This window comes from Eptatretus burgeri, chromosome 12 (genome assembly GCF_056783735.1).
Source record: "Eptatretus burgeri isolate ZD-2024b chromosome 12, Ebu_testis_v1, whole genome shotgun sequence".
In the NCBI taxonomy this organism is placed as follows: Eukaryota; Metazoa; Chordata; class Myxini; order Myxiniformes; family Myxinidae; genus Eptatretus; species Eptatretus burgeri.
The window spans coordinates 56,527,536-56,541,223 of record NC_140972.1 but is presented as its reverse complement, the minus strand read 5'-3'; the positions used below and the strand labels follow the sequence as shown (position 1 = coordinate 56,541,223).

The 13,688-nt window shown below is 42.9% G+C and overlaps 1 protein-coding gene and 1 long non-coding RNA gene across 4 annotated transcripts in view; one reads left to right on the top strand and one right to left on the bottom strand.

Moving 5' to 3' along the window:
- The window catches only part of LOC147015678 (uncharacterized), an 18,079-nt gene extending 14,458 nt beyond the window's left edge, over window positions 1–3,621 (bottom strand). The window contains exon 1 of one of the 3 annotated variants that reach the window (XR_015049784.1): window positions 2,889–3,621. This is a non-coding gene — a long non-coding RNA (uncharacterized LOC147015678). The remainder of the gene's footprint in view (window positions 1–2,888) is intronic. The other 2 variants (XR_015049783.1, XR_015049785.1) reach the window with 2 other exon arrangements.
- Window positions 1,398–6,351, top strand: LOC147015677 (transcription factor LBX1-like). The gene is made up of 3 exons (XM_085848073.1): window positions 1,398–1,567; window positions 3,673–4,086; window positions 4,548–6,351. The coding sequence occupies exons 1-3, from the start codon at window positions 1,486–1,488 to the stop codon at window positions 5,033–5,035; spliced, it is 984 nt and encodes a 327-aa protein (XP_085704199.1). The 5' UTR covers window positions 1,398–1,485; the 3' UTR covers window positions 5,036–6,351.
- Window positions 6,352–13,688: the final 7,337 nt, after the last annotated feature.

Here is a 13,688-nt window from a genome sequence, read left to right as displayed (position 1 = left end):
TGCAGGTGAATCAAACTCTGATACATATGTGGATCGTACGTATGCATCACACGTAGAGCATTCAGAGATTTTATATACTGTACATACAGTTCACCACCTCTCAATATATATGCTACCAGTGCATGAATCATTTACTTTTGGTTGTGATCATGAAACTACGAAGCATTAAAATTCCACATCAGAGAAAAGAGCAATGATCAGTAAATCTATGGACCATGTAAAAAACCAATATATTAAAATAAACAATGAATTAGCAGATGGAAGATTGTTCAATCAAAATTATATCATAATAATTTGAAAAAAAGATAATGTAGAATAACAAAATAGCATGTATATTCTGGTTGATTGATGGTTAATTACGAGCCACAAGAGTCAAGATGAACCTCAGAATATGGAGATATAATTATTGTCCTTATAATTTGATCCAAAATTACCACTTAAGTGTAATTAGTGTAAAACGTGGTGATAACTGCTCGTGCTTTTGAAGAGCACACACATACACATACACACACACACACACACACACACACACACACACACACACACACACACACACACACACACACACACACACACACACACACACACACACACACACACACACACACACACACACACACACACACACACACAATCTAATGCGATTACCAAATGTTAACACAAAGAGATTCACGGCGGATTCGGTTACTGCAGAACAACCACGATATGCCCTCCCCTTTTTTTGCTGTTGTAGAGGACTTATAAAGGGTTAACAATCAACTTGACCTGGCTATAGGTGGACAGTCTCTCTGGGATAGCGATATCCATTTCGGAACCAAATTCATCAAAAGGCCGGCGCTGTCTGCGGCCCATCGCGTATCGAGTTCCATGCGGTCAGGACTTCAAATGAATGCCTTTCACGGCTGCTTCCAAAAACATTTCAACTATGGCAAAATAATTAAATAAAAATCCAACAGATATCTTTTTATAGAGCTACCAAGGTAGGCCAATATAGTCAGTTTGTACATGACCGGACGGTAAGAGGAGATTAAAATCATTCCGATATCATCATGAGACGGAAGGCCGCACAGGTGCACGTGAAGATCCTTATTCAGAAATATGGAAAAATTATATTCCGGAAGATGTAGCTCCCACCAACCACGCCATCCCTCTCCTTTCCTCCCTCCACATTGCTGATATGTATCATTAAAATGATGGTAATAGAAGCAGCGATACGTGCCTCATGTGTGAATGCAAGAAAAGCGAAAATGAATTAAGGTCTCTGGGTGGATCCTGAAACTACACAAGATGGCTGCGGCCCGTTAACGTGAGCCCTTCGGTCACGGTTTGATGTCACTTGATTTATCTTTGTTCTTCTTTGTACTTTAAAAGGGCTGAACCCTCTTTCCCATCTCCCATTACGGTTCATTTGACGAAATCGCAAGAAAGGAGGAAGGCCTTATTTATTTATTTATTTTTGTGGGGGTCTGGGGGTCTCGGCAGGTGATGCAGAACCAGATTCAGACGCCACGAGAGTCATTAACACTTGATTTTATCCGGACTGCCTTCTTGGGGACAACAGACGCTTGTAAGTAAGGGTTAATTTACGACGTATTATCCCGGGGACACAATATGAGCAGATCCGCTTGTTATGCGAGCGTTTTCTGTTCATTCTGCTCAATAATCGACAAACATAATAGGAAAAAAATGCTGCATCCTGTCGGAGAGCTTAGTCTTGTGTCTAACAAAAGGCTGTCTCTGCATTGTGTGTGTAAAACTGTCCCACGAGATATTATATATATATATATATATATATATATATATATATATATATATATATATATATATATATATATATTCACTGTAAAACAAGTAAAACAATGCTTGAACATTACGGTTCTAAGATGCTGAAGAGATAACCCATCGCCCCAGATGAACACACGAGTCGGTATAATGTCCCTTGCACTCGCCGTGTAATTGCTTTGAACAAATCGAGGTTTTACTATCATTAAAATTTCACATCAGATAGCATATAATTATATAGTACAATGAATGAGCTGCGGAATTTTAAAATACTATTATGTATGTACTGTAACAAGGTATATGTGAAGAAGCTTGTCCGAGTAGGAAAAAAAAAATACCTGTAAAAATAAAAGTTTCACATTATACCACAAATTAGGCAGGAATGGACGATTTACCATGCACATTTGGGAAAAACCAATTACAATACTATATCATAATAATAATAATAATGGTACAGTGTATTTACACTTCAAATTTGTAATGAGGAAGGTTCGGGTCCTGCAATTATATGTATATGGATAAATAATATATATATATATATATATATATATATATATATATATATATATATATATATATCATTATATAAGATATTTTTGAACGTGCATTATCGACGATTACAGTCAAACAGCATGTAATATTATTATACTATCAATCATAAGGTATAATACATTTACAGGCATTGTTCACATTGTTATGTGCCAAAAAGGACATTGATGTTTCTATATCTTTCGAAATACAGGACAAAGATTCAAGTATATATTATATATACATACATATACATATACATTTACATAAATGTCGCTTACTAATGTTTTAGATAAATATTTAAATATAAAAACCACAGAATTTAAAATTCTTTATTTCCTATGTTTTTCCATTCGAGCAAAACACCAACACTGATATAGCAATGGAAAGGAAAATAAAATCCACGTCATCGATATTTACAATGTTATTTTGCAATGCGCTCTTGAAACGCAAACAAATGATTTGCAACGCAAGGTGCACGGAGTATAAAACATTCGGACGAGAATAATAATAATAATAATAATAAAGATGAAAAATAACACCCACAAGCCACAAGCAAGCAACGACGAATTTCTTACCTTTTCGTAAACATATTGCTCGAGGAAAGGTAAACATATTCTAAGATAAAGTACGTACGGCTCTGATATACAGCCAAAAGGGTTCGGAGCGCCTCTGTTGCTGCGTCTGTATATCTCTCTACGGCGTTTCCTTACATCAGTATAACATTTCATCACAGGAACGTGGTAAAATTAAAACCACATGAACCCACCGAGAGGCAAGCGAACGAAAATTCTTTATGGATTTCATATCTTTAAGAAACTCGTTTTTGCAACTAAGCTTTAATTATCTCCATCCTGGGCTCGCTCCGCCCCTGGCTCTGCCACCTCCCATCGCCTCAATTAATTAATCTCGACGCAGCCTCGGAGCGCCCGGCATTGGACGGAGCTGAGCGAGCATGTGGCTGCCGGATAATTGATTACCGTCCAATCAACAAAAACTTGTTAGCATGTGGTCGTCAATAGCCGCCTACCCTCTTTTTAACTCTTCCTCCGTCACCTCCTTCTTCACCCTTCCGGCGGCATTCTTGCCTATGCGCGTCTGAGAGCCACGCACGTGCGTGAATGTGTGTGTGTGTGTGTGTGTGTGTGCATGTGTGTATGTATGTGAGAGTGCGTGTGATTGTATGCGTGCATGTATGTGTGTGAATGTGTGTGCACGTGTGTGAATGTGTGTGCACGCGTGCCTAGAGCTTCGGCCCCAAGTCCCCTCGAACGGACCCGCCTGGCACGTGCGCTCTATAGGACAGATTACGGGTGATCGTTGAGTATTAAGATCGCCGGCGATTCCCTGCACCCTCCACAGTTTCTCCTGGACTTCGCTGTGCTTCCGCAACCCGGTCGACATCGATGACTACCGCCCTCCGCAAGGCCAAGGGTGCTGCTGGCTTCGCCTACACCATGGACGAGCGAGGCAGGAGCCCACTCGACCACCTTCCACCGCCTGCAAACTCCAACAAGCCTTTGACTCCATTCAGCATCGAGGACATCCTTAGCAAGCCGTCAGTGCGGCGTCGGAGCTTCGCCGTTTGTGCGGCCGCGCTCGGCTCGCCTGGGCTCGGCGAGAAGGGCTCGCAGCTGGGGGGGCCGGGGGTGGCGGGTGCGCCGGGGCTCGGACGCCAGAGTGCCGTGGCCCAGGCGTCTCCGCTGTGCGCCCTGGAGGAACTCGCGAGTAAGACCTTCAAAGGCCTCGAGGTCAGCGTGCTGCAGGCAGCAGAGGGTAAGGGAGGCTGGTGGCTCGGGAGGGGCAGCAGCGCCTGATTTTGCCTGCTGGGCCCTCGCTTGGGCTCCTTTGGGCCCAGTCGAGGGCTCGAGCGCTCCCGTTTGTGTTGTTCTTGCTGTTATTTTGCGCTTTCTATACTTTACTTTACTTAACATCGATATCTGTTGCTTTTAATCTTGTTTATGCCCAAGTGCTATTGATATGCCAAGAGAGTGAGATTATAGTAGATTAGATATCAGATCGTAGAGGAGCACCCGAATGGTGTAGTTTAGGGTTTGAGAGAAAAAACAAAATCTTGTATGAACAACCAATCCTGGCCGAATGTTTGGATAGGAGAGCAATATGATAGAAGAGAGGGAGAGTGCACGGTAGTTAGGGCCTGAGAGTTTTTGTCGCCCGCTTGCAGTGCGGAGCAGCGAGCACTGGCCGTGTCCTGACGGTGTGTTTGCGGGGCGCAGGGCGGGACGGCCTGGCCATTTTCGGGCAGCGCCAGGCACCGAAGAAGAGGCGAAAGTCGCGTACTGCCTTCACGAACGCCCAGATCTACGAGCTGGAAAAGCGCTTCCTCTACCAGAAGTACCTGTCTCCTGCCGACCGTGACCAAATCGCCCAGCAACTGGGCCTCACCAATGCTCAAGTCATAACATGGTTCCAGAATCGTCGCGCCAAACTCAAGCGTGACCTGGAAGAGATGAAAGCGGACGTGGAGTCCGCTAAAAGTATGGATCATGCGCAAAGGTCTCATGGAAGAGAATTGCCCAATGCCTTGCAGCGAGTGATGAAGAAAAATGCGGGTGCGAGCCATGCGACGAATGGCGAGCAGGGCCGAGGGTGCGAGACCCACAAAGAGGCTTCATCTTCACCTTCTCCACGCTCCGATGGACACAGTCGTGAGGGTTTCTCTGAGGATGACGACGAAGATATCGAAATAGACGTCGATGATTAACCGGAGGAAACTATGACCGCGTGGTTCATATCTATCGATAGGGCTTGTCCTGCAGCCACCGGCGGACCTGCCATGTTCTCGCACGTGTTCTTGGCTGTTCCTCGTTTTCTAAACCCCCTGGTGATCCAACCACAACGTTTATTGCGACTATTTTAAACAGCCAGGCTCGTCGCAAACTTTTGTGCTCCTCTCGAAAGGCCATAAAGAGCGAACGGCCAAGTCTCACTACACAATGGCATGGATTTGTCACGCTTAGTTCGAGCTGCAGCGCTTCAGCCAAGGGAGAGCTGCTTTACGCTAAGGGCAATGTGTGCTGGTAACGGCGGTGCAACCCCTGCCTCGCATGACAGCAACAAAAAGGTTACTTTATGCCTTTCATCCACACTGTGGTGCAAGTGACTCAGAAGTTCAGTGAACTTGCTCCATGTGCATTATAAAAGTTTGCGCGTTGTTTGTTTTTAAGGGGTGTTCATTCATCAGTCGAACATCACACAGGCCATAGTCATGTTTTACATGCGCTTCCTGCGTGCACTGACGGCACAAGCAGGCAAGCTATTGTCACTCTTGATGGGCACAGACACTCGGATAAGGGCGGACGGGTGACCGGAGTCCCAACCCTTGAGTGCGGCCAGTTTTGAAGCAACAAAACTTTGTTCGATCATGCCTCCAAGACATTGCCAGAACATGTGTTTATAAATGTACATACATTTATTAAACTTGTATTTACCTGACGAAGTGTATGACAACGTTTTATTGAGGACAAATCCGTTGCACCTTCCACCCACCCACCCACAACCCCCATCCTCTACCACACAAGAACTTTTGCTATATTTTGGTGGAACTCAGCCTTATATAGCTATATAATTTAAAATAATAAGCATTTTAAGAATGGATAATTTAACAGGTGCATATATGTATGCCACTGAAGAAAATCATTAGTTGATCTTTGAGGACATTGCGAAGACAGGACATTTTGGTCTTGCTTGATATACACTCGTGCAAGGAAACATCACGATGAGGCAAAGCTGATGTGCCGTATTGTGTGACGTTTCAAGATTGCCAATTACAGAGTTTCTATCCCAGGACGGTGTTATATGTTTGAAGTTGGTTGCCTGTGCACACCTCATGGCTTCTCAGAGTTATTTCCTCCTGAAGTGTTTTTCAGTACACACACACATACACATGTGTTACATTGATACTGGCAACAAGATCACCATCATTACCTGACCATATAGGCTTTTGTACAAGAAAAGAAACGCAAAGTTTAACATAAACTTTCGTTTTTCGAACAAGCTGCTCTTTGGACTTTTATTTTTATTTTCCACTTTCCATTGTTGCAGTCATGGTGCTGTCGCAGGGGTGAGACGGACGCGTCTCGTCACCCCCCTCCCCCCGGCCCTCTAACCCCCCCCCCATTTCACCCCCACCCCCCATGGGAGGCCAGCTCAGGGGAGGCCCCGCAGCTGGAACCCTCAATTGGCCAAAGATTTTCAGGCGATGACATTAAAATCATACTGAGGAGGGAATGGCTTAGGTTAGCGGAGGAAAAGCCTCTGCTGGGGTGTTAAACTAAGGCCAAACGGACGACAAATGAGCCGCCCGCACGGCGCTGACGTCCAACAATAGAACTCGCTCTGCCCCCGCTGCTGGCCCAACAACTGTGTGCCTGGCCCGTTTGGAGGCCATATGGTTTCCGCATTTTCCCAACACCTCCCCGTCACTTTGATAGATTGGCGACCCCGCCCTCGCCACTTAAACAGCCTTTCGCCCCCCAAAAGAGCCCATACATGCATTGGGGCTGGCGGGCATCTGGACTTATTGCAGCGATTTCAATGCGCGCCGCTATGAATTTCAATGCGAGGCCTGTGCTAAGGCAATGAATAAATCTGCGCCGTGTTTACAGCCGCTCTTGTACATTGCCATGGAAAATCGCGTCTTTATGTTTAGCCAAACGAGCGTATAAAGTGGCCCAAATCGGATAAGTTTAACGAGGCTGTGTGCATTTGTTTTGCTTAAGTCTGGTTCAAAAGAAAACCTTCACACCTCTGAAACCCATGTACCCATATATACATAGCTGCCCGAACGCATCCACAAAATTGAGGGATCTTCGCGGCCGAGAGAAAAGTCTCACGCCATTGAAGGAAGAAGACGCGCACGCACGCACGCGCTCAAGCACACTATACACCGGGGTCGGGAGTGACCCCGGGGGCTGCGAGCGTGGATCTGATCTGCTTACTAATAAAGGGCCGGAAAATTAACTTCACCATTCGCCGCAAACACTCGCTCGTGAAAAAAGGCCACTGTTGTTTGTAGGACTTCCGAAGAGAGTGCGCATTATGAACCTTTTAGTCACAATGGCTTTAAATAGGATTAAGTTGAATTAAAGGAGTTAAAACGTGACGTTCCGTGTGGCCCCACTACAGAAGAGACCGTTATTTACGCCGGAGGCCCATTGAACGCAGCCCGTGACCCTCTTGTTGGCCCGAAAAAGTGCTGGCAGACTGCGCGCGTTCCGAGTACAATGCACCAACTTTGATCCCCCATTGTTCATCGTCTGGAGGACGATAGCTACCCCTCTCCCTCCTTCTCAACACCCTCCACCCCCCCCCCAATTCCATCAACAACCCACCACCCATTGCAGTTCCAAAAACTTTAAAAACATTAAAAACAAATAAAAGATAATGTCTGAGTTTAACACCTCATTGTGGAATCTCAACCAGGTTAATGTGTTTGGTGTTTTATACTTGGTTAAACCGAATTTACACAAATATTTCTATACACGTCTACTTGTATATAATTAAGTGCTTTATTTCTGTACAACTTGCTCTTTGTAATTATATAACAGAGGTGTTTTTTTCTTCCTCCACCTTACAATTATATATATATATATATTTTTTTTTTTTTTGTACACATGGTGATCTAATAAGGGTTTCGCATGTTATCTGCACTGTGTAATCGTATTCATAAGAACTATTTATTACCATCCAATGAAGTCGAATAATCGGTTAATTATATCATCTTCATAGTGTTTATGCATCCAGCTTTCAAATATTGGCTTTCATAAACTTATCCTTGACAATAGTGTATATATAGTAACAATCGTTTTGATGCATTTTACGAAGGAGAGGGTCAGCATCTTTCTCTATATTTCTTTCGTGAATTACATTTTTTAATTCCGTCAAGCTTATAATTAGTAGACCAAGTATTATGTACGTGCACTGACGTATTGATCTCAAACTTGCTTCACAAGTATTTTTACACAACCTACACGTAATACCAGCCTGGTAGAAGCATAACGGTTAAAGTAGTTGGTTTAAGATCTTGAGGTCGTGAGTTCAAGCCCCTGCCGTGCCAAAATAACACCAGGTGGGTTGACTCGGGCTGACGTCCTTGCAAGGTCGGCAAAAAGAGTACCTACTCTGGGAAGAATGAGCCATTCAGGTATCCTGCAGCGGACTGGTGACCTATCCAAGATTGTGTCCCCTTGTCAATTGAAATCCATCTGAAAGCGTGAGGAGGACCATCCATCCATCCACACGTAATACCAAAGTATATATTTTGTTGGACATGTTTAATAAAAGCGTAACACGCAGAATTACAGTGATCATATTAATGAGATAATATATAATTATTTTGCATCGTGCACTGGGTGGTTGCCCCTTTTGTATCCAAAGAAGGCCTTTCACATGTTACATGCAAATCACTTGGTCAATGTGTGTCTAGGTAGCAGCTTCTACCCTGTAAAACAACCACACTCTTAAGTAGCAAGCAGTGTAACCTGATATCAAGGAACCTCCAAGAAGACCAAAGCATTTGATATCGACAGTCCCAGCAGGAAATTGTAATTTGTTCAGGATGTGTATGATAACTCACCTACTCTTCATGAACGACACTGTGGGATCTTTAAGGTCCACCAACTAATGCCGGCAGACAGAACACCCAGTGTAACATCTATTCGAGGGACGACACACACATTGATGCCTCACTGTCTGTCTGTGAAAAGCCAGAATGACAGTTTATAGCTGGGCCAGGATTCAAACCCAGGCACGACAGCTCGGAGGTGAGTGTATACCTCAAAAGCTATCCTTTCAGATAAGAATACTTTGTGAACAATTACTAGATGAGGTGGCGTATTGGTTAGAACGTCTACTCTGAGTCTGACAGGTTGGTGGTTCAAACCCTCCTGGCTGAGTCATACCAAAGATTAAAAAAATGGTACTTGCTGCTTACTTGCTTGCTGCTCAACATTTAAAAGGATGTAACACAGAAAAAACATTGGGAAGGCAATGGCAAACCACCAATTATAACCCTTGCCAAAAAAACTAAACGCTGCACCAGTGCTCTGTAAAGAGTGTGGTGCACCAAATTGATCAATAGGTATAGAATTATTTTTTTTAACTATGCAAACAAACACATAAAGGATTTTTTTACGTGATATCGGATCACTCGCAAAATAGTGTTTAAATACATACTTGATCATGAAACGCTGCATATCTAGGCTACGTTTCTGTTTAGTGAAGAATAAAGCTACCATTGCGAGCGTTCATCTTGCAGAGTAGTTATATGGGAGTATGAGGCATGTGGTTGTGGGGAGGTGTGCGATGTGAAATGCTTGGAAGTGAAGCAATGGGCACCCACAGCCTGTTAACAGTCCCAGGAAATAGCTAATTGGGTCATAGCACCAGATGCCTTATGAGTACAATCCAATTTTTCCATCTTTTTCTCGGGAGGGGGGTTATTGTGTCTGAATTATACACGTTTATGGAGACACAATATCTATTTATACTTTTTTTTTTCAAGAAATTTAAAACACAATAAAGATTAAGGCGATACCACATGTCGCTCATTTAATCTGGCACAATAATCCGCCGCCGCTGGGCTATTAACACCACTTGGGACCCCAAGCGCCCAAAGTGCAAACCCCGCCGTGTGTGATACGCATGGTTATTTAAACTTTTTGATTGTTTCGATTGAGAAATAAAATGATTCATCAGCAGTATGGATATAAACAACAAAATAATGTATAACTGCAATTGTTTGTTTTATTTTTGGATTCATTTAGTGTCTGTGGTTCTGTATATAAACAAAGAACAATTTGTATAGTTTCAGTGGAGGATCCATAATCACTAAAGTATCACAGTGCAGGAAAAAAAAAAAAAACAAGAGAGGGTCAACCGTCTTGAGGTTTAGAAAGGAACGACAAAAATTGAGACAGTCTCAATCAGGAAAAGATGTTCTGAGCCTAAGACATACATATATATATATATATATATATATATATATATATATATATATATACATTTTTTTTTTCTATCTGTCACCTGTCACTTGCGGACTCATCGTCATCTCATCTCGAATTAGTGTGTATTGGTAGAAAGGGGAATTCATTGTGCTGATATTGCAGAAGGTGGAGCTGGCAACCTTAGCAACCTTGTTCCATTCCATCAGCGAAGATTTCCAATCCATGCTTGTTGTACGTCCAAAGTACTACTTGGGAGTGAGGGTGATGTTACGAAAGCTTGGCTGGGAAACTAATCTAGGCACGTTTTGGGCCTACCGCCTGATGGAAGATCACCAAAGTTCTTTCCATGCCAACCAACCACCTCCAGGCACCTACCCCTCTCCACATTGCTTCTTCAGTCCCCAACTTGCTGTCTTGCTGTACAGGGTGTAAAGGAGTGAAGCTGTGGTAAAGAAATGACCTCATGTTAACAAATATATTAACTCTGGAGTGCAACATGGCAATAATGGGCCAAATGACCTCATGACTGTTTAAACCGACTATTTCGGTGCATGGTGGTTAAAAATTTGACTGAAAGTTTTGTCGTGAATTAACTTTGGGAGCTCCAAGCAGTACGGCCACAAACCAAAAAAAAACATTTTGGTTTTATATATCAAGATAGACAACCTGTTTTCCTGTTGCAGCCTTTTCTTCCTCTTCTCAGGGAGGTGGCATCACCTTTTTTTTTTCTTCCATCAACCAGTTTTCAGTGAGATCATCTCTCTGCAAAGCCACGGCTAATCGAGAAATGCTGAATCAGAACCTCATTCAAGGTGACGGGAAAGCTCACCCAGAAACGTCCAAAAAGTCCTTTCGCACCTCGTTTTAATATGTAACAAACAAGGTCGTAACATAACAGCTCTGGTTGTAACAACATAACGATCAAAAATCAAATCACGATTTTAACTTGGTTCTTTTAAACGATACGATGCAGGAACATTTGAGGTGTATATTTGGTGAAGTTAGCTAAGATGGGAACCTTTTTTTTTGTCGATAAACTCTTTTCACCCTTGAGAGTTACGTCTTTAAATGAGCAGTAAAAAATACCTTTAAATCGATGTGTGAGTTGTATTTGTACTATGTTGGGTTTTTTTATGATAGTGCATTCGAGAGGTCGTGTGACTCCTTCCCAAATTTTTACGGATCATGGTAAGGTTTTAATTGACGGTTATTTTTTCACATTTGATACTATATTTGGCGATCAGATGTTACCACCTCACCAAATATATCAACATCCAGGTTGAAACCTGAAAGAAAATGGGATTTTTAAAAAAAAAATGAAGCATTGTTTTCCCTTGCTGAGAAGGCAGCAGGTGGCAGCTCAGTTTGTTTTTTTTTTTTTTATAATTTATGAATCTGAGAAAAAGACCGTAGTGGGGCTGATATGTGAAATCAGTGTGCACTTCTGTAAGGAAGCATGAAACTTTGCCCGAGGGGGTTTTTGGGTGTGCCGATTTCAAAAATTGCGGGAATCACGATGGCACTCCAGCGGTTCTCGCCAAAAATTAAGAAATCCAAAATGGCCGCCACAAACACATTTTTGCCCATTAAGCGGCTCTAAGTAGCCCAATTGCCTTGATCTTTATGTCTATACCTATGTTTTTGAGGTCAAGGAATCCAATAAAACACATGTGAAGACTCCTAACATGTATCTTTATCGTAAAAAATTTTTTTAAACGCCCATAGCCCAATTTCCTACAACAGTCAACATCAAAAGTGAGTGCACCGATTGCCATCTTGGCACCAATACAATTTTTATGAGTTTAAGGGATCCAATTGTGTGTCATTCGTTCTGTAAAAGGGACACCAATGTCACACAACAAAATGACATGAACAAGTTCCAGGAATTACCACCAGGGGTTTACTATTGCTCCAGTAGCCAGGCTTAACTCTGTACTATTCAGCCATGGAATGATCAGGTACAACACATGTAGTTCCTTCAGAGTTTAGAATATGTATTTCTCAATACTGCAGGAACTATATGATGGAAAAACTAGGAAAACCATGTGCTTGGGGTGCAGCATTTGTGACCATTTAAAATGTTGTCGAATTACTCGAACATATCAGTCACTATGTCACTGTAGTGTTGTGTTAACGTGGCCAAGATTTACTTCTTACTCTCTGTAACACTGTCCCGAGCAGAAGCACAATTGTGAACATGGCAGATTTGCTTTGGCACAAGTGCATCTTTTATTGCATTCCTTTTTGCATCCGCATTTCAACAGTTCTTGACAACCTTTGGCTGCCTCTGGCAGAGTAGACCAGCATGGAGTCCATGGGGAATCATCTTTCACTCTCTCCCAGCCCCATATATCTGGTGATGGAACATTGGGCTTTCCTACAAGTGACTGTCCCCAGATATGCCCTGCCTGATAAACAGCCCTTTTCACATGCTGTTCTCGGGCATGTAATGTTGGAGGAATGTTTTCCATCTTACAGTTGTTAGTGAACAACTGCTTCCTGGCTTCATTCACATGGCAAAGTGCAGATGTTCGCTGATACAAGAGAACAACATATCTTTCTATTTGGTCCGTATCGTCTTGGGACATCTGAGCTGGAGCACCAGATAAATTAACGATTGTAGGTGTTAGCTGAGGCATACTTTGCCATACTGCCCAAGCTGTTTTCTTTCCAATTCCAAAGAAGGCAGAAACAGTATCACATTCTGATATTGCATGCATAAACAGAAGACACAAAGATGCATCATCACCTAATTCAGCTGAAATCAGGTGACAGGGGATATACCATACTTTAGACCCATAACCAAATGCCACCCATATTTCACACTCCTTTAAGACACTTGCCACAGCAATTGCAATAACCACCACATCGGTATCCATAGCATGTATCATCAGCTTGGTGAATCCGTAATTGAATGAATTGAAAGCATGAAACAGGATCCGTGTGTCCGCTTCCTCATGAGTGTAGGACAAGTCCGAGAGATGGGATATGGGTGATGAAACAACTTTCTCGCCATGTCAAGAGATGACTAGCTTCCGTTTGGAGGGTTGAAACTCCTGTATTGCACTGGCTAGAAGTTTGAACAGATTCTCTTTGTTCGAATCGCAACACAAGAAATTCTTCCAGTTGATAGGCATGTTTGTGTTGTTGGCAACTCTGACATTGTTTCCAGATCCACGGTTCTGTCATGTCTGTGCCTTGAGGCTGTCCTCCTTGTATACATCCCAGACTACATCTAAACGAACAACATCCTGGAGCATGCGTTCCAAATATGGCAGGGACACCAGTTGTGAGTAGTCCTTGAAAGTTTTGACAGAAGCCTTTGACTTCTTTGGATCGAGTATGTGCACAAGGGCAGCGCCATCAACAATTTTTACATCCACTTTTGGAACAGATTCTGCTTGAGGTACC